The sequence below is a fragment of the Prionailurus viverrinus genome, chromosome C2, assembly GCF_022837055.1.
Source record: "Prionailurus viverrinus isolate Anna chromosome C2, UM_Priviv_1.0, whole genome shotgun sequence".
Lineage (NCBI taxonomy): Eukaryota > Metazoa > Chordata > Mammalia > Carnivora > Felidae > Prionailurus > Prionailurus viverrinus.
The window spans coordinates 46408790-46433753 of record NC_062569.1 but is presented as its reverse complement, the minus strand read 5'-3'; the positions used below and the strand labels follow the sequence as shown (position 1 = coordinate 46433753).

General features: G+C 37.7%; 1 protein-coding gene and 1 pseudogene across 2 annotated transcripts in view; one reads left to right on the top strand and one right to left on the bottom strand.

Annotated features, from left to right (window-relative positions):
* Positions 1-2818: 2818 nt before the first annotated feature.
* The window catches only part of AADACL2 (arylacetamide deacetylase like 2), a 44760-nt gene continuing 22614 nt past the window's right edge, over positions 2819-24964 (bottom strand). For both annotated transcript variants that reach the window (XM_047876604.1, XM_047876603.1), the window contains 3 exons: positions 18975-19044; positions 16983-17154; positions 2819-3557 (listed from right to left, as the gene is read on the bottom strand). In XM_047876604.1, coding sequence (XP_047732560.1) covers positions 2955-3557; positions 16983-17154; positions 18975-19044 — 845 coding nt within the window. In that variant the 3' untranslated portion in view covers positions 2819-2954. The remainder of the gene's footprint in view (positions 3558-16982; positions 17155-18974; positions 19045-24964) is intronic.
* LOC125175052 (dynamin-3-like) lies at positions 10952-14679 on the top strand (annotated as a pseudogene).

The following is a 24964-nucleotide window of genomic DNA, read 5'->3' as shown; positions in this document are numbered from 1 at the left end:
AGGTCTTCAGATAATGTATAACTATTTTCATACCAAAAGGAAATACTTATTTATGTATATGTGTGTGTATGTACATATGTACATGAAATGCTCTGAATATATCTGTCAAGTCTATCTGGTCCAGTGTATCATTCAAAGCCATTGTTTCCTTGTTGATCATCTGCTTAGATGATTGTCAATTGCTGTAAGTTTGTTATTAATTGATGTATACGCTTGGGTGCTCTCAAGTTAGGAGCATAAATATTTACAATTGTTATATCTTCTTGCTGGATAGATCCCTTAATTATATATTGTAGTCTTCTTCATCTCATATTATAGTCTTTGGTTTAAAATCTCATTTGATATTAGTATGGCTACTGCAGCTGTCCACCAACACCTACATTAGCCTGATAAATCCATTAGCCTGATAAATGGTGTTCCACCCTGACCTTCAATCTGGAGGTGTCTTTGGGTCTAAAATGAGTCTCTTGTAAGTAGCATAACTGTGGGTCATGATTTTTTATCCATTCTGATGCCCTGTCTTTTAAATGGAGGATTTAGTCCATTTACATTCAGAGTAATTGATAGATATGAATTTAGTGCCCTTGTACCACCTGTAAAGTCACTGTTCCTGTAGATGGTCTCTGTTTCTTTCTTGTTTCTTTTGGTATCTTTCCCACTCAACGGTCCCCTTTAATAATTCTTGCAGAGCTGGTTTAGTGTTCATAAAGTCCTTTAGTTTTTGCTTGTCTTGGAAACTCTATCTCTCCTTCTATTCTGAATAACAGCCTTGCTGGGTAGAATTCTTGGCTGCATATTTTTCCCATTGAGCACATTATATGTATCATGCTACTCCCTTATGGCCTGCCAGGTTTCTGTGGACAGGTCTGCTGCTAACCTTATGTGCCTACTCTTGTAGCCTAAGGACATTTTGTCCCCAGCTGCTTTCAGAATTCTTTTCTGAAATTCTTTTCTGTCAGACCAGTGCTAGTAAAGATGCACCTGTAGGGAACAGCAGGGTGAGGTTTGTTGTAAGTAGTTCCAGCCTCCATTGGTGGCACTGTTTTGGCTGGTGAAGTCCCACCAGGTACTGGGTGGGGGAATGGCATCACCCCACTCTCCTTTCCTGGCTAGGGGAGCTGCTGCCCACCTCTGTTCAGTTAGACTTCACAGACAAGCAAACCATCTCCCTTCCTATGTCCTACACTTCAATCAGATCCCTGCCTTCAACCCATTTGTGCCTAAGTTGTCAACATGCCCAGTGACACATCTCTCCTGTGTTTTATCTCTGGTGCATGGCTAGTATTCAAAATTACTAATCTTAAAAGACAAGGTGAGCCAGAGGCCTGTACACCCCTCCAGAGGAGATCCTCACAGTGCTGTGCCTGGTCCTGTTATGTCCATGAAAATAGGCTGCACAGATGTACAGGTGCCTGGAGTTTATGGTGAAGCATAGCCAAAAGCTGGAACCAGGTTATCTGCCCTATGCACACACTTCTGTCCCCTGCTGTTGAATGGTTGCTCAAAGGCACCAGCCAGGTCTTTTGTCCGTGGAGAGGAAATATACCATCTTCCAAATGCACAGCAGGGAAGAGAAACTTTCTCTCCCACTGTGACCCAGGGGCTCCCCACAACCCACTATCTGCTGTCCACTGCTGACCTTCCACCCTCCTTTCCCCAGGAGCACTGCTGCCCTCCGAGATTGACTCCCACAAATGGTAGAGAATTCCAAAACCTCGGAATTTCAGCTCCACTGTTTGCAAATATTGCAATAATCATTTCCTCCCAATTCCCCAATGATTCTCAGAAAATCCTTTTCTTGTGCAAACCCAGTGCCATGCTCTCTCACCCTGTTTCCCTCTCCTTTCTGTAAAAAGGTCTTCCTACTCCTGTGGCACTGCAGCTTTTCTCTCCCCTAATGCACGTCTCCACACCTCTTAACCTGCCACATTCTCTCCTTCAAATTATGCAGATTGTTCTCTTAATCCTCAGATCAATTTCCTAGGTATTCAGAATGATTTGATGTGATCTAGCTATGTTTGAGGAAGGACGCAAGCCCAGGGTACCCCTACTACTCCACCATCTTAACTCTTCACCTCGTTGAGTGCATATTTAGATGTGATTGAATTATAACAAATTATAATGTTGATCTGTTGCCTTTTTAAAACATTTGACTGAAAATGTGGAAAAAAAAAAAGGACTTCCAGAAAAAAATCTAAATCCTACTCTGTGGGAATGTCACCTTACATGGGGAAAAAAAAGGCAGGTATTTGCAAATGCAATTAAGGATTCTGAGATGGGGAGAGGATCTTGGATCACTTCGGTGGAAACACATGTACCTTTCTAAAAGGGAGGCACAGATGAAGGCCAGTGAAGATGGAGCCGAGAAAAATTTGAAGATGCTAACCTTGAAGATAATGTGATCTGGCTACCCCAAGGAATAATGACAGCCATTGGATGAAGGAGGCAAAGAGCTCCATCTAGAGCCTCCAGAGGGAGTGTGGCTCTTGCCGGCACCCTGATTTGGTGACCCTCTGAGAGAAAACATTTCTGTTGTTTTAAGCCACCAAATTTGTAGTGAAACATTACAGCAGTCAATGGAAACTAATCCAATTACCTTGTAACTTTTTCCCTTTATTTTTCCTTTGCCCACTCACTATTATAATTTCTCTGCCATCTTCTCTAACGTGTCAGTAACCATTCTTATTCTCAACTTGAATAGGTGTTGGTTTGTATTAGGACCAACATAATTATCATAAACTATAAATAAAAGGATTATATACATTTTACACATGCAGTTCTAGGAATAAGAAAAATTAACTAGCTCAAGGACATACAGTCACTTTTATAACTGATTTTAATCTCCATTCAGATAACACAAATGACATTGTTCTTTGTACCACACCTGTGATAATTTGTATATCAAAATTACAACCCATTAACTGGTGGCCCTATATATTTTATATATATTATATTTATAAATTCTTATCCAGCCAACTAATATACATGTCTTTTATCCTGAGACCTAGACGTAAGTACACTGGTGACACCATGAACGATAAAGCTCCATGGAACCCATTCTCAATGTGGTCATGAGTAACTTGAACTCCAACATTTTGAAGTCTTGTAACATACATAAGTCCATCATCCCTTACACAATCATACTGACAGGTAAGAATATAGGTTGATGGCAAATTCTGTAACTGAGAATCATTGGCTAACAAGGGAGATACTCTGATATCCATAAGTGCTGGCAATGAATAATTATGTCTTCCGAGAACTGGTTCGGTATAAACATGGTTTTTTCTATACTTCTTGGGTAAAAGAGTACTCCAGTTAACAAACTTAAACAGGTGTCTTGATTCCAGAGGCATATGTTGGTTTCTTCTCATTGCTTGGGTAACTGTTTCATCAGTGGTGATATATGAGCTAATGAGTTTTATGCCCAAGTCCTTTGTTAGAATTATACCATGCCCATTTTCTTGGTGAGATGGCAAACAAGAATCTATTATCTGTAAGACAGGGTAAATTAAAGCTTGAAGCTTGATTTTATGCTTTATTTCAAGATCAATCTGCACCTGAAAAAAACATAATGATGTCCTATAAGCAAAAATTCCAAAACTTCAGGAGGGAGAGATTTAATTTTTAAAATGTAAGCAATCATGAGATAAACAAATCTACATAAATTGATGTGATAAAATATTATTTTCACAATATTTATAATGACCTTCAGTGGCATAAAAACCTGTCAAGCTCATTTCAACAGTAAAGTTTTAAAAATGTTAGTTGTGTGTGAAAAAGGGAGAGAGATAGAGACGCCCAGGTATAAAACAAATAAGTCCCAGGGATGTCATGTATAGTGTGGTTACTTGGTTAATAATCCTGTGTTGTATATTTGAATGCTATTAAAATAGTAAATCTCAAATGTTCACATCACAAGAAAAACAATTTGTAGTTATGTGTGGTGATAGATGTTAACTTGACATATTACTATGTTGATCAATCTGCAATACGTACATCTATCGATCATGCTGTATACCTGAAACTAACATGATGTTGTATGTCAATTGTATACTGATTAAAAACAAATTTAAAACAGACAATGTCAGGAAGTGAGGCACTACTGGGTTGTACCCAAGAGCAATTTGAGAGACTGGGAGCAGCAGCTACAGGAATCTCAATCCCAGGTAGTGACAGAAGTAGCAGCAACCTGGCTTTGTAACCACTAATAGCACACACCTTGCTAGATTTGCTTTAGCAATTTGATGCCTTATTGTCAACTGGGTTGGTGCATCAAATGAGTTCATTACATTGGGTAAATGGGAAAAGAGAGAGAGAGAGAGAGAGAGAGAGAGAGAGAGACATGCATACATACATACACAGAATGAGGTTTTTGTCAAAAATCACCAATGCAAATAATCTAAATAGGATAACCCTGGAGGAAACTGACACTATAAATAAATCTGCAAGAATTATTGACTGAATGAAACCAAAGTGAATGGAAAAAATAAATATAGCTATTGAAATGATATTTTATCATAAATTTGAAAATTAAAATTAAAAATTAGCATTACAATTAAAATATTTTAAAACAGTTTAAAGTTTAAAATAATATTATTTGCCTGTTAAGCAAGTTCCCAGTAACATACTATAAATTTTAAGAAACATTATTTAAATGCAGAAGTACAGAGACAGAAAAGAGAAAAAAAGCCAATGGATAGGTAGCTTACCTTCGGAAAGAATGGTGATATTTGGAAAACAAAGGGATGAAATTATTTTTAAAAACCTTGTTGATATTCCATTTGACGTACAAGGAGAGAATGTGGAATATGTAACATGGAGCCCTTTTTTCTTTCCAGAGGTGAAGGGGGGTGTCCTGAGGTTCACCTATGACCCTGAGAACCCTAAAGGAGAACCTGAAAATAATTTCCAAAAAGCAAGTGTCTAGGCTAGAGTGTGGCATCTGAGACAATGATATCTGGACAAATGAAAACGCCTGCTGTGACTAGAAGATGTACCTGTAAGTCAACCTCTCACCAGAGTAGCTAGCTGAACTCAAAGGAGGGAATCAATTGAAATCCAAGATGTACCTCAGAAAGGGAAATAGTATCCCACCACCTCTATGATGCTCTCTCAGGGCATTAGAGGCTTCACAAGTTTAGAATGAAAATGAACCAAGACAATGTTCCTGACGGAAACTCCCAAATCTCTCCCAAGTGTCCTCATGAAGATAGATGATTTACTGAGCCAAAGTCTACCATCAACATCCCACTGCCAATGTCCCAAACCTAGACAAGGAAACAAACAGCCCACATCCACAGGGAGAGGGCAAACAGAAACACACCAACCAACACCTTATCTGGCCCTAACTGTCCTTTCTGGAATGTCATATGAAATAGTTTTCCCACAAATGTGTCACTACTTACTATGTCTACGACCTTACTATATCATTTGTTGCTTTGCCAGTCAATACCTCTTCCTATCTCTCTGTCATCCTTTGAAGCTCATTTTAAAGTTAACTCTGTGAAAATACTGGAAGGGCACCTGCTGGTCAGATCCACCAAGTTTGGCAATTTTACCCTAGTTTTAGCAACCATGTTATCAGTCTAGTATGAATCTTCTTAGATGTTTTCTATATATTTACATATATTTCTAACCAAAAATGTATGATTATGCATGTAAGTACCTGATCAAAGTTCACTTCTCTATCTTCAAACTCCTCTAAACTTCCAAAACTCTCTAGCTCTTTCAGGTCAATGATCAATTTCCCCTTACCTTTTAAAAATGTATATAATGGATCTCTCTCCTCGATTTTGAATTCCACAAGCACTGATAATATCTAAGTTGTCATTGTATGTCTTACCAGTTCTAAGATAATAAAAGGCTAAGTATAATATTTTTTAAAAGCAGACAAATAACTAAATCAAAATTGCTGCTCAGTTTCTAATTCTAAGAGGACATTGTGTTCTCTTAGAACCAGAAACCAGAGGACATACGAAGCAGTAAGAGACTTATAATGAGTAGGTCCCAACAATAACACTTAATTATTGAATTATCTATAGCATTGTTCTTTCCTTCTAGATCCACATGGACTCAAAGACAAATGGCCAGAGTGCAAGAGTGCAAATAAGCATTAATACTGAACCATAAACATTACTACTGAAAAGCCCTGAATGAACCTTTCTATAACATAAATGTGAATATCACATTAATGGATACATATTTCTCATTCTGTGAGCAATCCATATGTACCTGGCTGCAAAAAGTGTGTAAGACATTTATCTCAGGATATTATCACTTCAAAAAGAACAAGAATGAAAATACAAAAGCAAAAAAAAAAAATTGAGAGAACACATCTTGCTTGTTGTGGTATCATTGAGGTTTAAACACTGGTAACTGTTCTTAAATTGTCCACTTAAATTTTTATTATTGTTTTCAGTATAACAAAGACCTCTGGGTAACTCAGTAGAAGGTTACAGAATACATTCAAAAAAGCCCATTCTTATTTTTAATCCCTTCTAATAATTAACATTATTTCAATGAGAACACAATGGATGTGATATATTTCAACTTTTCTTTTGTACTTAAATACCATTAATTCTAAACTCATGAAATCTAAAATAGAATTCTCCCATATAAACTATTCCCTCTGCTCCTCTTTTATTAAACCATGCAATTTAAATTTCTAACTGGTTTTTCAAGTTACAGGTCATGCCACTGACAGTATTGTTACCCTGAGAGTAGTTTCTTAACACCATGGTAAAGACTGATCTCCTCAATCTAGAAAGTTGGCAAGAAAATTCGAAACCAGTTCATAAAAGGCTTCTGTATCATACTAAAAAGCTTAGAATGACATGTAGGTCAGAAGGATTTTCACTCCTGCGTTAATTTCTTTATTCACAACTAGCCCCCATTAGTTGGGAATGGTGACTGAGGGGTAGCTGATAGGAAAGACAGAGAAAAACCACTCATGACTTTACGCCCTGCCCAGAGAGCCCTATATCAGTTTACTGACTCAACTGCTTTGAAGCCCATGTATTTGCCTGTCATGAATACTTGTGCCTGACATAAAGCCTGCTCCAGACAGTCTGAAGCATTACTGAATCCTCTCCCATTCCCCAAATGCCCCAAGGCCATCTATTAGGGCAATGGTGCTTTCCTAGAGAATGGCCGGTTCTTCCTGCCCAGCGCATACATTACTGTTCCTGCATTGAGTCCCTCATTATCCACAGCCCAGCTCAAACCAGTCACTGGTTTGCAAAGGTCCTTACCATCTAGCCCCCTGGTTTAGATGTGTATTATTTAACATTCTGCACATCCACAGCAACTTCTCCTGTGCTTGTCAGCCATAGAAAGATAGATGTATGTAAAATATTAGTTATATATGGAGTTCCCACATCACTACTGATAATCCTGTTCATCAAACTTAGCAGATCTACTATTTTTTAATCCGGTGCACCCAGCTTCATAGCAATTGTGATTGCTTCCCTCACTACTCTTCCTTTTCATTGATCACCCCCACCTCGTACCACATCCAACTTCACCAACACACAGATAGCCAGTGAGTATCTGGGTGACTACGAGCCACCATGAAGGAACTCCAATACAAGAGGACTTTTGGCATCACCTTAGAGCACATGTTCCAACTTTTGTAGGAGCTGGAGAACTCCCACATGGAGCCTACTGTAGTCTGAATGTTTATATTCCTCCAAATTCATACGTTGAAAAGCTAATGTCCAAGATGGTGGTATTAGCCCATGGGGTGTTTGGGACTCCTTAACGTCCAACACTTATTTCACCAATTCCCCCACCCACCACCCCTCTGGTATCATCAGTTTGTCCTCTATGGTTAAGAGTCTATTTCTTGGTTTGCTGCTCTCTCTTTTTCCCCATGATCATTTGTTTTGATATTTAAATTCCACATGAGTGAAATCATATATACAATGGAATGTTCCTCAGCCATAGAAAAGAATGAGATCTTGCCATTTGCCACAAAGTGCCTAGAGCTAGAGAGTATTATGCTAAGATAAATACAACAAGCAACAGTATTTTTTAAAATACAAATGTGATTAAAACTTTTCTATGACTTCACGATGCCCTTGGAGAAAAAAAATCAAAAGAGGCATGATTTGCCCCTGCCATCCTTTCTAACATCACTATTCACCATACTTCCACTGATGTAGTATCTATGCACTTAGTTTTTTGTTTTTGTTTTTGTTTTTTTTTGAACCAGGATTCCAAAAGAGACAAACAGTAACTGCATAAATAGGGAGGGGACAGAATGAATCCGTTCAACTCTTCTCAGCAAGTCGCAAAAACAACTTGATTCCAAGGTGAATAATCAGTTATGGTTCAATTCAGCAGCATGTAGGACCAGTGTCTTTATTTAACCTCTAAATTTTTCCCACAAAGATGTGTTGAGGATAATCTGTAATATCGTGCTGTGTTACACAGGGGACAGATAAAGAGGCTGCCCTCAGGTAAAACAGGCAGAAGAGAGGCAAAGGTCCAACTCTGGAGTATTCTGAAGGGTGGAGGAAGAAGACAGCAAGAGTACAGGTATGATGGCAGGGTTTGGATATATAAAGATTAAAAAAAAATTATTGTCTCAGATTCCAAAATACTTAGAGTCCAGTTGAGATTGTGCACATGCAACAAATAAAAGGATGATCACTAGAGTGTAACTGCTTTGGGTAGTATAGAGGAGGTTCGCCTGTAAGGGTTTCTAGTGCTTATGGAATATCCAGGTGGGGAAAACTATTTGGATACATGGGTTTTGAGTTCATGACAGTGGCATTAGTGGGAGGCATAACTTTAAGAGCCTTCAGCAGATCATTCAGAGCTGAAGTCATGAGACCAAGCAGAGAATGGGATAAAAGCCAGAAGGACCAAACGTTGAGTCCTAAGGAAAATCAGACTCAAAGGAGTGTATAGACCAAGAGTTCATCTCCCATTAAACTGAATGGAAGAGAAGATAAGAACAGGGAGAGTGAGTATTTTAAGACAAAAGTTGGCAAGAGTTTCAAGTGATGAAAAGAAGTTAAAGAACAACAACAAAAATGCCCTTAGATATAGAAATAATGAGATCCCGGACCTACTTAGCCACAGCAAGTTGAACAAATGGCCAGGGGAGAATACAAAGTGATTAAATGAGGAAGGTATACATTAGGAGTATGTAGAAAAAGAGCTTAAAATGATGAGAGTTGAATATCTGATGTTAGGCTGTAGCAAAACAACTTTCTTACTTACCAAAGTGACCTCCACCTGTAACTCCAGAGTAAGGCAACTTTGTTGTTACTGTGTGTCAGGTAAACAGCTTTCAAATGTTGAAAGGTAATCATTTCAAAGCCAGATGAATTTCAGGCTTAACTTGCACTGTTAATAAAGGTCTTTTAGTTTTACAGAACTGAGCAAACTAGCCAATCTTTTATTTAATCTAGCCAACTTACTAAGTCATTTTTTCCCTGAAATGAAGATGTAAATCCCAAGACAAGATGCTTTTCCTAGACACGTCTTCCGCTTGGCCAACACAGGGAGAGAAAGACCTACTGCTAATCGACCCATGAAAAAAGAATGGAAGAATTTCTCTTAGTCTTAAGAGAGGGATAATCGGTCCAAGATCTAACAAATGATGACAAAGACCTCCTGAGACTACACAGTGGCTTCAGAAAACCATCTTGATTGTGCTGGCACAGATGGATAGAGGTTTCCAGAGAGCAATGGTGATGCAAGATTGAAATTAACAGAGGATTGGTATTCCTACGTTCAGTGGATTTCATGTAGTCCATGTGACACTGATATGTTGTGATTACATGGAGATTAATAAACATGGCAGAAGATAGTATACCTGCTACTGAAAATATCCCAGGTTGAAGGGTGTGTAGTGTCACTTTTTTTTAAGGCATCATCATTGATTAGTCTCTGATTTATATTTACTCTTAAGACTGGTAAAGAAAACATTAAAAATATTTTTAGAGAAGTGTAAAACATAAGATCATATGTGGCCATAGAAATATGTAGAGATGTCACAGAAATATTGTTATAAATCGATCACAAGGCCATGTTGACACCTTATGACAAATGATGCAAATTAGTAGGAACAATATATTTAGAAAGTTTAACCTATAACAAATAGAGATATCTTATATTACCACTACCTTTTCAAATTTCCTACATAGAATCACATAGTTTTTAAAAACTGAGAAGAGTGGAACTTAATAATTACTTCAGAGTATTGAATCAATTCATATTATTTTCTAAAATTAAGAAGATGTTTATGCCATAAATAAATAAAAATAATGCATAAATTACTCTAAAATATAATTGGATGAGATGGCTAGGAAATTGAATTTAAATGCTATTAAATTAAAAAAAAAATTGCTCCTTAAAGTAAAGATTAAGGAACTTTGTTGAGAGAAAGTTTTTCGACTATAGTGACTATTCAGATCATTGTAATTGGTAAGCAACATTAGTAATTTTAGGACACATTATGTGACTTTGCCAGAAAATCTCAGAATTGTAGGGAAAAGATATTCATTTCTCTTTCAGTAAGTAGAAGAGAATTGAAAAATGGACAAAGTCTGAAAAAGAAAATTACAGAATACAGAAGAATCTATTTAACCTCTTAATCCACAAGAACATCTTTTTACACTATGAATTATATATATATATATATATTTGGTATCCATTAGGAAGGATATATCTAATATGTCGCCTGAAGTCTTCTCAGAGTACACAAAAATACCGATCTCTAAATGAGGTATTCTTACTGAAACTGAGCTTTTCAGGCCATAAATCTGTAACATACTATTAAACGCTTTGTTGAAACATGAGACTTTGAAAAAAAGGGGGCTTGTGTTATAATACTTACAAAGTAAAAGGTGATTTTAATTAGCCAGATAAAGAATAAACCTAGCATGGGGAATAAAACTTTTTGATTAAAATACAACTCATGTAGAAAGTTTAGCTGACCATGAAGAATAAGCAACTTAAAGTATGATCATAAAAAACAGGAGGGGCACCTGGGCGGCTGAGTCCGATGAGCGTCCAACTTTAGCTCAGGTCATGATCTCGTGGTTCATGGGTTCGAGACCCACATCGGGCTCTGTGCTGACAGCTCAGAGCCTGGAGCCTTCTTAGGATTCTGTATCTCCCTCTCTCTGCCCTTTCCCCTCTCTGTCCCTCTCCCTCAAGAATAAATAAGCATTAAAATTTTTTAAAAAAATAAACAAGAAATGCTAAAGGAAATCACTTTTTTGTCATACTATGTAACCATGTTGAGTTCTGATACAGTATTTTCAGCTGTAAAACAATTTCTTTGATCAGATATATCAGAAAGTTAAATAGATATTATGTACTTCTACAAGTAGCCAATTCAAAGAATATGATAATGTCAAATTTTAATTCACTTCAAGACAACAACTTGTACTGTCCTACAAATTGTACTGAGAATCGCATCTGTTTTTGGTAGCTGTGTTAATATTCAGGATTGCCCTGCTGGAAAGGTCTTCACATCTTGATGGATCTTTATGGCTACATGTCATAACCATTTCAAAAGCTTTCTTCATTTACAAAGCCTGGCAAATATTACAAAATGCAAACAGACATTACAGGTGTTAAAGGTGCTTCTTGATCATTATTGGGTAATTATTGGACAGTTTCCAGAATTTCTATATCCATAAAACCAGTTTTAGATAAAATTCAAGATTCGATTGCTGTATGATTTGGTGTAGTGATTCGTATGTAAAACAGGGGACAGTCTCCAATATTCATTCTCTACCACACTTCCCGCCCCATCCCAGCAAGATTTTTCAAATAAGTGATGTATTAATTCAAATACATAGCAAATTAGTTTAGGTTGGAAGAGGCCTCGGGAATCAACAAGTCTAATGACTTACAAATTTTCTTTTTGGTAATGAAATTCTGCAGAGCCAAAGGTGAAACTTTGCTAACTACTGCCATTCTGGCTCCACAATAGGGTTTTGTATGTGTATGTGGTGTTACAGATTAGTATACATGCATATGTATATGTACACTTTCATATTATGAATGTGTGTATCTCTCTTTGCAATGTGCATTATGTATATATAAAATATAAATATATGTGTCTGTATATAATTTTCTTCTGAGTGGTCTGAGTATTTTATTTTCATTCCTAATTTTTTTTTTAATGAGCAAGATTCTGGGTTTATGAAGAGGTGGACATTTGGGAAGAGTGGAACACCTGGAGAGGGTTTCAAAGCTCTGTGCACTCAGCCCATACCTTGCCCTATCCATGTCTTCCCTATCCTTTTATAATTACCTAGGACATTCTCCCTTGGGCATTGGGCATTGCAACGAGATGGTCTCTTGTGCTGCACTATGAGCAGAATATGCTGGATTTCTTAACTACACAGGAAAACAGATTTTGATAGTGTGTGCCATGAAATTGAAGCAGAAAAAGATCAGGTGACCAGAAGGAATGCAGACATTTCCTCCAATCCAATTTATTTATGACTCTATTCCCTACATGTGTGAAATCCAATCCTTATCGCCCTACCTGGATAAAGTGTCCAGAGGAAATTAGTCACCATATCAGTCACCAATCAGAGAAATGATTTCACAGTTCATCATGCAGGAGAACTGATACTGGCTGTTACCCCAGCCAATACCAATCTTACAAACTAAGATCCTGGAAGATAACTAAATAACTTGATTCTCAGGGTGCCTGGTTGGCTCAGTCAGTTAAGCGTCAGACCCTTGGTTTGGGCTCAGGTCATGATCTCACATGCTGACAGCACGAGCCTGCTTGGGATTCTCTCCCTCTCCCTTTGCCCCTCCTCCACTCACACTCATGCTGTGTCTGTCAGAAAAGAAAGAAAGAAAGAAAGAAAGAAAGAAAGAAAGAAAGAAAGAAAGAAGGAAGGAAAGGAAGGAAAGGAAGAAAGAAAGGGAAAGGAAAGGAAAGGAAAGGAAAGGAAAGGAAAGGAAAGGAAAGGAAAGGAAAGGAATTTGATTCTCAAGGTCTGAAAACTACTGGAGTCATCACCAAACTAGACTTTATAGACAAAGAAACAGATGCCAGAGATGTCCTAGAGAACAAGATGCTGCCCCTTCACAGGGATTATGTGATGGTGGCAAACAGAAGCTGGAAGAATATATATGGGAAGGAGGAAAGGAAATTGTTTCTCTCACATTCAGCTTACAAACATATTGCCAGTCATATGGGCACCCCATACTTGGAGAAGTTCCTCAATCAGCAACTTACCAACCCCATTTGACATAATCTGCCAAACTTCAGGAACAAATTAGAAGGACAGTTGTCCTCCACGGAATGACAGAATGTGAAGTAGGAGCCTACAAACACTTCAAGCCAGAAGAGCCCACCAGGAAGACCAAAGCATTGCTGTAGGTAGGTCAACAATTTGCTGTGGACTTTGAGAAGAGAATCACAGTGTGAGGGGATCAAGTAGTTACCCTGGAATTCTCAAAGGGCTTTAAATCCATTGTATTTTCTATGAAGGCTTTCCTTCTGAGACAGTAAAGATGGGGTTCAATGAGAAAGAACTGTGAATAGAAATAACCTATGCAATCAAAAACATACACTGTATCAGGACAGGGTTGTTTACTCGAGACATGGCATTTTGAGCAATAGTCAAGAAACAAATTGCAAACCCTTCCTTAAGGTGTGTGGATCTGGTAAAACAAATATGTATCAACAGTGTCAAAAAGTACACCAAAACAAAAAAAGACTGGCAAACTTCCCCAGACTCTTCAAGTAAATGGAAAGGATGATTGGTGACCACATTTGACAGCAGAAGGGAAGACAAAGTACTAGGTACTAGGTCCTGATATTGATTGACATCCAGTCTCCTACACCAACACTAATCATAAAGATTTCATAACTTTGCAAATGTTCAGCAGAGAATCAGTCAGGTTCACAAGAAAAATAGATTTGGAAATTAAGTAATTTGAAAGATGCAGCTAACCATCAGCATCAGTGGCATCATGAAAGGAGGCTCTAAAGGATACTGGTTTATACTTACCCCTGAAAGTTTGTCCTGGTACAAAGATGACAAGGCAAAAGCAAAGAAGTATGTATTTCCCTGGGACAACCTGAAAGTCTGGGATGTGGACAAGAGCTTTATGCCTAGCAAACACATATGTATATTATTTAATAAAGAACAAAGGGCTGTATACAAAGACTGTTGCTTCCTTGAGCTGGCATGTGATTCACAGGAGGATGTAGGCAGCTGGAAGATGTCTCTACTAAGAACTGGGGTTTCTCCTGATGAAGCTTTTACTGCAAATAATGAGAATAGCCAAGCAGAAAACTTTTCCATGGACCCACAAGTGGAGAGACAAGCAAATACCACTCATAACCTGGTAGATTCCTACATGTCTACCACCGACAAATGTGCCAACATCAAATTCCCAAAATGATAATGCATCTGCTAATCAAAAATGTTAAAGATTTTTATAACTTCAGAGCTCTTAGCACAGCTTGGTTCTTTACAGGACCAAAATACTCTGATGAAGGAATCTGCTGAGCAGCCTCAGCACTGAGATGAGATATACCAAACCCTTAAAAAAGCCCTTGTGATCATTGGTGATATTAACACTGGCACTTCCTTCATCCTAGGGATTTATGTGGATGGCTCCTGCAAACAGCATTCCTGTAGGTCACCACCTCCAAGTCCCACAACCTACAACAGACATTGAGTGCTCCCCTCATATGGCCCACATGGCCCACATCTCTCCCAAGGTCTGCCCCTGACAATCCTCTCCTGCACCCCACTTGGGAGCTACCCCAGTTCCGTTCCAGCTGACCCCTTACTTCTTTTTCCCAACAGCAAAAGTTCACTTGGAGTACCTCTGCAAGTTTCCTCTCAACCCACAAGAGTTCCTCCCAATGTTCTAAGTCATTCCCCCAAATTTTGAGTGAGGGCAAACCCATGACTCTTTTGAGTGTCTCTTTGAGTCTCTCTTTGCATATGTAACATCAAACTTTGGTGCCGTCAATGATGAAGCTAGTAAGCCTTGAGGACTTGGGCTCAGGAAACACAGACAACTAATTGACTTGTGTGACTGGCCTGTGTCTGATTTCCCCACAATCACATGGTGGAAATTACCTAACTTAGTCCCTCCTCAACATCCCTCTATAAGTTTGACTTTTAGGAGCTGAGTGTCATTTGGACAAACGAATTCATCTTGTGACTTCTGATTTCAGCTGTGAGCTTTCTATTTTCCTCACCATTCTTCTCCTTTAAAGAACAAATAAATAAATTTATGATTAGGTATTCTGAAACAAAAATTGGAGGAGGAGTTGGGATGCTTCCCAAATGATTGAATGAGGCCAGTATAACTTTATGTCAAAACCTGACAAGGGGTGCCTGGGTGGGTCAGTCAGTTGAGTGTCCAACTCTTGATTACAGCTCAGGTCATGATCCTGGGACATGGGATTGAGTCCTGTGAAGGGCTCCACATTCAGTGTGGGGTAAAATTCTCTCTCTCTCTCTCTCTCTCTCTCTCTCTCTCTCTCTCTCTCTCGGCAACTAGGTGGTTCAGTTGGATAAGCATCCAACTCTATCTCAGGTAATGACCTCATAGTTCATGGGTACGAGCCCCATGCTGCACCCTGCAATGGACTCCACATTGGTATCTGCACTGACAGCTCTGAGCCTAGAGCCTGCTTCAGATTCTCTGTCTCCTTCTCTCTCTGCTCCTCTGCTGCTTACACTCTCTCTCAAATTAAATAAACATTTAAAAAAAAGGACTCTCTTTCTCTACCCCCACACCTTCTTGCCTGTGCTCACTCATTTGCTCTCTCTCTCTCAAAAAAAAATAAATAAATAAATAAATAACTTTGACAAAGAACTTTTAAAAGATAGACATCAATCCCTCAAATCTTTAATTTCAGCAAAAAGAAACCAGCAAAATATAATAGCTTTAAGTCATCATGACCAGGGAGGCTCATGTCTGGAATGCAAGCATAATTTTACATCTGAAAGTCAACTGACATAACTTACTACATCAAAAGAATAAAGGAGAAAAATCACACTGTAATCTCAATAGATCCATTAAAAAACATTTAGCAAACTTAATACCTATTTATGCAAACACTATCATCAAATCAGGAATAGTAAAGACTTTCTCAGCCTGACAAAAGCCAACTGTAAAAAGCTTTCAGTTAACATCACATTTGTTGGTGAAATATTGAATGATTTCCTTCTAAAATTCAGAGAATGACAATTGTATTCAATATAGTCTTGGAAGCCCTAGCTAGTGCACTAATTAATAAAAGAAAAGCATAAAGATTAAAAAGGAAGAATTAAAATGGTCTCTAGTGGCAGGAGATATGACTATGTAGAATATCCTAGGAAACATTAAAAAAAAACCCTAGAATTTATAAGTGAAATTTTTAAGGATATGATTGTAAAAGGTCAGTGTAAAATGAAAATGATTTCTGAATACTTTCAAAGAGGCACTTGAAAAATATCATTTTACATGAAAATTTTCCCAAATAATTCAGGAATAAATTTAAGAAAAGATTTGTAAGATTTCTACACTGAAAAAGGAAAATACTGAGGAAAGTGAAGAGGACTTAAGTAAAAAATGACATAAACCATGTACTTTAATTGGAAGTACCAGCATTATTAACCTATAGATTCAACACAATACCATACAAAATCCAAATTAGCCTTTTTGTTTTTAGAAATTGACAAGATATCCCAGTATTTTGATGGAAAAGATCTAGAGTATTAGAAACAATTCTGAAGAAAGACCAAAGCTGGAGTCAGAATAGTATCAGGCATAAGAACAGACAAACAGGTCAATGAAACAAAAGAGAGGATTCAGAAATAGTCATATTGATAGTTAAATGATCTTAGACTCCAGTATCACTGCAATCCAATGAGAAAGTATGGTCTTTTCAACAAATGATGCTGAAAGAACTGGTTATGCGTATAAGAAAAAAAAATGATTTGTGACCTCTACCTCTCAGAATAAAAACAAATGCAACATACCTGTTGAGTCACAGCTGCTGCCAAATTGCCCCCAGAACTGTCTCCTGAAAGACAGATTCGGGTGGGATCCACTCCATATTTTCTAAGAATTTTATCTTGAAGAAAAAATTTGACTGCAGTGAAACTGTCTTCAAACTGAGCAGGAAAATGGTGTTGAGGAGCTAGTCTATAGCTTTAAAAAAGAATGATTTATTTAAACAATTTTTTTATAACGGACCATTTATGGTTGTATCTTTCCATGTAGTTTTTCAATACCAAATAGATGCAATTTAACACCAGTTTCTATTTTTAATCTGTCAAAAAAATCACACTTGAGTTTTCCACTAACTCCTTAGTATATGGAAAAAAAAGAAAAGAAAATTCATATAAAGGTTTTCAACCTTGTATCTACATTCCACAGATAGCATTGTGTGTGAGGAGTAAGGAGATATTAGGAACTCCCTACAATTGTAAGCATAGTTTTTAGTCCACATGCATTTTAGATTGGAGATACTCTATAGTTTATACCATATTCTCAATGTAACTGGCGTTCCAAACATTAAAAAAATTATTGAAAGAGCACCATGGATATTTGAGGACAGCATATCTGAGAGATTATTATAGGGACAGTGTTACATTTTTCAAGATCATGTGGATAAAAATCCTACATGCTTGCAATGTATATATCTCACCAAGGATAATGCCAAGGGGTTGATTTTAGATAAAAATTTTGAAATATAAATAACCTTTTAGTATGCTAGGAAGATTGTTTGTTTCTGATGAATTCATTTCTGAGGCAAACTATCACACTATTCTTTTAATGGATACAAATGGATTTTTTCCCCCACTATGTACATGGACCAGTAAACATAGGAGAATGGTTCTATCAGCCTGCTATCTATCAGGGCTAACTTTTTTCCTCATGCTCTTTAGGAAAGCAAAATTTGTAAATATCTGTACTTAACATTAAATGTTAGTGTGATGATCCTTAAAATTTTATCATAAACTATCTTTAGAAAATCCTAAACAAAGTATGTTGGTATCTATTACTTTAAATGCAGTATATTTAGACGTTAGGGCGAAGAACACAAATCATAAGGATATGAAAAAATATATAAGCCAGACACAGACATATCACTATATTAAAATAGATTTAAAATGATAAGTTTTAGATTACTTCAAAAGTTATGGAGGTATAAAGGATATATCCTAATGTTATAAATGAGAAGTATCCCTGAAAATAGGAAGTTCTAGCTACTGCGAGTAATCAAAATAAACAGCATTGGCAATCACTCTTTAGATGACCAAACTGTCACTTTAGTTTTCTCCCTAAACTTTCATAGCTTCCTAGCTAAAAATCAAAACAAAACAACAACAAAAAAAACCCCAAATCTATGTCACTATTACAGATTAGAAGTCTGTAAGTATGTTTTTGTTACTATGGACTAGGTTAGAGAGGTACGAAAAAATCCCTCCTGGGGATGTCGGCTTCAGAAATACAGATTGCATAAGTATGAGAAAATATTGAACTGTCCTGACACATTCTGATATTTTCTAGCAAAATCCAGAAGGTAAAATTCACTTTTCCTGAGAATGACTTAAAATTCTTAGCTGATCCCAACCTTTACCTCCTACGTTACTCCAAACAAGAATTATTATAAAACATTTTATTACCAACCCAAATATAATCTACCATCCCAAATTTGTAGGATTTATTTATATCTTCTTATCTAGCTATGTTACTTGGGGCTTAAGTTGGGACCTGAGTTTTAAGTGTCTAGAGCAAAAGTGTATCCAAAAATGCTCACTCAGGGATGTTACTCAGAGATTTCCAAAATCACAGAAGAATATGAGATAGTGGACTCTTCAGGAATGGTTTACATTGCAATGGTGATAAATAAATAGAATAATTTTTTTAATTGATATTTCAGGCATAGCTAACTTGATTTGGAAATCAAACCTCTACCTGGTGAAGGCAAAAATCATAGTAGCCAAAGAAAAACATTCTCTTACTCCAATCCCACAACAACAGCGTTGAGTTTGTTTGCAGTCCATCTATTCAGGGAGTCATAAGCGTTCTGCTCTGGAATGAAGAAAGAAATGTGAGAGTACTTTTGGTAAAAAAAACAAACAAACAAAAAAACAAAAAACAGCAACAGAAATGCTTGTAGCTATGAACTTGGAAAGAAATGTGAGTATTATATAGAAACCTAAATTTCCCACTCCATTTCTATTCAGAGGGACCAGAATCAGCCTGACACAGTCTGGAGGAGTGTCTCCTCTGTCACTGTCTCCAGTGATGAAAAGATGACTTTGCAGATTGGTGTTTTCAGGAAGGGAAAGTAGCCTTGGGCCATTCTATTTTTTCTATTTGCATCCGCTGCCTGTACACAATGATCCTCCCAAGAAAATTTTGTGGCTTGTTGCGTTTTACTCTGCTTGCTTTTTCAGGCAGCAAGTTCCATAGGGAGGAACTGCGTGGCTGGTTAGCAGGGCCAGCCACGACAGATGAGTCAATCTAACTCAGTACCTAAATATACTTTCTCCCAAAGCCTTCTTTAGAAATAATGGTTATGTTTTGACTGTCGTTTATTTGAATTTTGTATATAATCTTCAGTTGGTTCAGAATTTGGGGGGAAAGAAAGTAATAGATACACTGACTCTGTAAAACCACAGCACTCAATAATACGGTTCCTTGAATCTCCATATTCTTTGCATATGTCACATTAGGAAATGGTGTAATAACCTTGGTATTGAAGACAGAGTCTAAAGAAAAGTAACTTAATTTTGAGAGAGCCTCTGGCGAGTGAGAGATTTCCAAAATCACAGAAGAATATGAGATAGTGGACTCCTGAGGAATGGTTTACATTGCAATGGTCACAAATAAAGAGAATTATTTTTTTAATTGATATTTCAGGCATAGCTAACTTGATTTGGTAATCAAACTTCTGCTTGGTGAAGCCAAAGAAAATTATTCTCTTACTCCAATCCCACAACAACAGCATTGATTTTGTTTGCAGTCCATCTATTCAAGGAGTCCTAAACCTTCTGCTCTTACATGTTCATTTTAGCACACGAGGCATCCCCTCTCTCCCTAGTACACATGTGTCTCTAACCCCAGGTACCTCCAAACCCAATTTACCACTAACCTGGCCACATAACTTTGGCAACTCTGTGACATCTGCTACTACTTTATTTACCACAAGATCCTAGAAATTCAGAGAAGCTGTTCCAAGATGTCTCCTGCACATTAACAAAACTTCAAATTAAAAACTAATTAAATACTGGGTATGTGAATACCATGAAAACAGAAAAGTAAATCAACTAGCTTTTTAGGTAGATAAATGTTTTCATTCAAGACTGAGTTGATAATTTGCAAGAAAAGGCAATGGGTGGATGAACACCAAAATGTACAAGACATAAGAAGTCACTGATACCCACAATGAAAGACCCTCAATGATATATTTCAAACCTGTCTTCATTTTATCTCCCAATACTTTTTATTTATCATAAAGCAAAAGTCATTTTAAGTTTTTTGTTTCCTATTCTTTATCTCCAGCTGTCTGAAGTCACACCATATTTCTGATAAAACTTGTTGGCTCATGTTTTTCCCTCTTCAATGTCCAATAATTGAATTTATATCACTTGTAGAACCCAGGTAGAAACAGGAAGGTATTAGTATTGAGGTTAAAAAATAACAACCACTGTTTTATGTAAATAAATTGACTAGAGAAAGATATTCTTATATTTCTTTGTTCTCAAAACAACTTCAAGTTATAAAGAAGAAAAAATAGGAAGCCTAGGAAACAAAAAAGGAAAAATGAAATTTATAAATAAATAGTTATATTATCTATGTCCTGATCTGTCAAAAAATAGAAGCTATCTAAGTCCTTTCTAGTTTATAAATATAAGCTCTCACATATCTATAAACAATACACAAATATAAAGCCAAGACATAGAATAAAGACACAACAGGAATTTGGCTGAACAAAATGTTGGAACATGCATCCTGAATGATAATTTGCACATTTTTTAGGAACTATTGATCACAATCATTGCATTTGTCAATAAAGGGGAAATCAACATGATAATCAGGAGAACTTCCAAGTATTTTCCAAAGTGATATTTTCCTATCTGTGAGCATTTGTCTTGTGCTCACTGAAGACCCAGGTAATGTGTATATAGATACTTGGATATTTCATAGACCTTATAAGAACTTTAAGGGTATTAATACATCTCTTTAGAGAAGCATCTGGGCGGCTCAGTCAGTGAAGCATTAGATTTTTGGTTTCTGCTCAGGTCATGATCTCACTGTTGGTGGTATAGAGCTCCATGTTGGGCTCTGTGCTGAGAACATAGAGTCTGCTTGGGATTCTCTCCTCTCCGTCTCTGCTGCTCCCCTGCTTACACACTGTCTCTCAAAATAAATAAATTTTAAAAATGCATCTCTTTTGAGACAAATGAGGCCAAATTGGCCTCATTAATTTATCTTTTTATATATCTTAGAATATCTTAAAATGTATTTTATAAAGGAAGCATAATATTCCAACTACAAATGCCTAGTATAAATTAAATTATATGTGAACTCTAATTTACAGAAAACATTAAGGAGATAAAAAAGATATAGAAATACTAGGAAAGCAAGGAGCCAAGATGGCAGACAGCATGGAAGTTTTCTGTGTGTCTTGCATCCATGAAATACAGCCAGACCAACACTAAATCTGATCTGAGGATTAACACAACAATCTGCACAACTTGAATGACAGAATTCAGCAGGTATGTGGCATGGAGAGGTGAACGTGGGGAGACAGAAACCGCAGAGGGCAGGGAGCTGCTTTTCATGCAGAGAGAGGATGGAGACGGTGGGCGGGGGGGAAGAATATGTGAAAAGCACCGCTCCCCAAAAGCAGCAGAAGAGAAAGTGGAAAATTGGAAACAGCCACAGGGACTGAACTAAAAAGTGAGAAAGGAGAAAGGAGAAAGGAGAGGGTTTAAATTCCATTAAGACTGTAAACAGGAGGAGTGCAGAGTCTGAAACTCCACAGCTCGATACTAGCAATGCTCTGGTGGGAAGGGTGAATCCCCAGGAGCAGAGTTGGGTCCAGAAGGTTCTCAGGCCACACGGGGAGAACAGTTCCACTGCTGGAAGGACATTTGCTGGAGGCTGTGAGGCCACCTGGTCCCAGAAGACCCCAGAGAATGGCCCCATTCTCTGGCGCTAGAACAAGATCATTTGGGGTGAAGGCTGGTGCCAGATGTCTGTTGTGATTTTCCAAAATCCCTGAAATGCTGTTGCTACACTATCTCACAAACTTTTTCTGGGGCAGGCTGGCACCTGGCCACATTCTCGGGGCACCGTCAGCAGCAGGGTCCAGCAAGTGTTCCTACGTGCTGCCAGCACCCAGCCATTGTTCGATAAGACCCTTCCCAGAGGGATAGAGACAAAGCCACAGTCCCTCGGGGGGGGGGGGGGGCGCTGGGGAAGGCAGATGCATCTGAGACCAAACTCGGAAAGGAGGTGCTGCCTGGGGCTTGGTCATGGACAGTGTGAAAGGGAGGAGTGGATGGAAACCGAAGATGAAGGATGGGTGCGCGATTGCTGATCAAGGAGAACAGAGTTCCGATACTAGAGACTGGGTAGCTGGGTGTCGCCATTTTTATCACTCCCACATATGCAAATATGCACCTACAAGTGCCACAACAATCCACTCCAGTAGGCTAGCAGCGCCATCTAGTGGAGGATGGAGAATGCCAACTACCAGAGCTGTGACACTAAGCCCCGCCCAACTGGGCCACCCTCACTCTTCAAGAACACAACTCTACCCACCTACTTAGTTTATGGTCTGTCAAGTGCTTCATACTTTGACTTCTAGGGGAAAACAAAGTAATTTCAGTCGTATTTCAGTCTGTTAGCCAGTCCACTTATCCGATTTTCTTTTTTTCTCTTTTTCTTTTCTTTTTATTGAATACAGAAAGAGAAAAAATCATTTTTATTATCATTCTTTATTAAAAATACTTTTTCTTTGAATTTTTTCTACTATATTTTTTACTTTTTTGTAATTTTTTCCAAACTCTATTTTACTAACGTCATTTCATTTTAGTCTACATCAGTGTATTCATTTTTTTTTTAATTTTTTTTTCAACGTTTATTTATTTTTGGGACAGAGAGAGACAGAGCATGAACGGGGGAGGGGCAGAGAGAGAGGGAGACACAGAATCGGAAACAGGCTCCAGGCTCTGAGCCATCAGCCCAGAGCCCGACGCGGGGCTGGAACTCGCGGACCGCGAGATCGTGACCTGGCTGAAGTCGGACGCTTAACCAACTGCGCCACCCAGGCGCCCCTCATTTTTTAAAATTTTCAAAATATTTCCTTTTTTTTTCTTTTTTTCCCTTTTCTCTAATCTATCAAGCACTTTCAACACCCAGACCAAAACACACCTAGGATCTAGCATCATTTATTCCATTTTGTGTCTGTGTGTTTGTTTTTAATTTTTTAATTTTAATATTTTTTAATTTTAATTTTTTAATTTTAATTTTTCTACCTTATTAATTCCTTTTTTCCCATTAAAATGATGAAACAGAGGAATTAACCCCAGAAGAAAGAGCAGAAAGAAACGACAGCCAGGTTCTTAACCAACACAGATACAGGCAAGATGTCTGAACCAGAATTAAGAATCACCATAATAAGAATACGAGCTGGTGTCGAAAATAGATAAGAATCCCTTTCTGCAGAGATAAAAGAAGTAAAAGCTAGTCAATGAAATTAAAAAATGCTAAAACTGAGCTGCAATCTCAAACAGATGCAGCAGTGGCAAGGATGGATTAGGCAGAACAGATAATCAGCGATATAGAGCACAAACATATGGAGAATAATGAAGCAGAAGAAAAGAGGGAGACTAAGGCAAAAGAGCACGATTTAAGAATTAGAGAAATCAGTGACTCACTAAAAAGGAAAAACATCAGATTATAGGGGTCCCAGAAGAGGATGAGAGAGAAATAGGGGTAGAAGTGTTATGTGAGCAAGTCATAGTGCACAACTTTCCTAACCTGGGGAAAAACACAGACATCAAAATCCAGGAAGCACAGAGGACCCCCATTAGACTCAACAAAAACTGACCATCAGTAAGGCATATCAGAGTCAAATTCACAAAAGACTCAGGCAAGGGGAGAATCATGAAAGCAGCAAGGTAAAAAAAAAGTCCCTAAGGTACAAGAGAAGACAGATCAGGTTTGCAGAAGACCTATTCACAGAAACTTGGCAGGCCAGAAAGGAGTGGCAGGATATATTCAGTGTGCTGAATCAGAAAAATATGAAGCCATGAATTCTTTATCCAGCAAGGCTGTCATTCAAAATAGAAGGAGAGATAAAAAGTTTCCCAGACAAACAAAAATTAAAGGAGTTTGTGACCACTAAACCAGCCCTGCAAGAAATTTTAAGGGGGTCTCTCTGATGGGAGAAAAGATGAAAAAATAAACAAACGAGTAAATAAAGACCAAAAGCAACAAAGACTAGAAAGGACCAGCGAACTCCAACTCTACAAGCAACATACTGGTAATAAGTTCATATCTTACAGTACTCACTCTAAACGTCAATGGACTAAATGCTCCAATCAAAAGACATAGGGTAACAGAATGGATTAGAAACCAAGATCCATCTATATGCTGTTTACAAGAGACCCACTTGAGACCTAAAGACACCTTCAGATTGAAAATAATGGGATGGAGAAGCATCTATCATGCTAGTGGTCAACAAAAGAAAGCCAGATTAGCCATACTTATATCAGACAATCTAGACTTGAAAATAAAGACTGTATTGAGACGTAGAAGGGCATTATATCATAATCAAGGGGTCTATCCACAAGAAGACCTAACAATTGTAAACATTTATGCACCAAATGGGATAGCACCCAAATATATAAATCAACTAATCACAAACATGAAAAAACTCATTGATAGTAATACCGTAATAGTAGGAGACTTCAACACCCCACTCACAGAAATG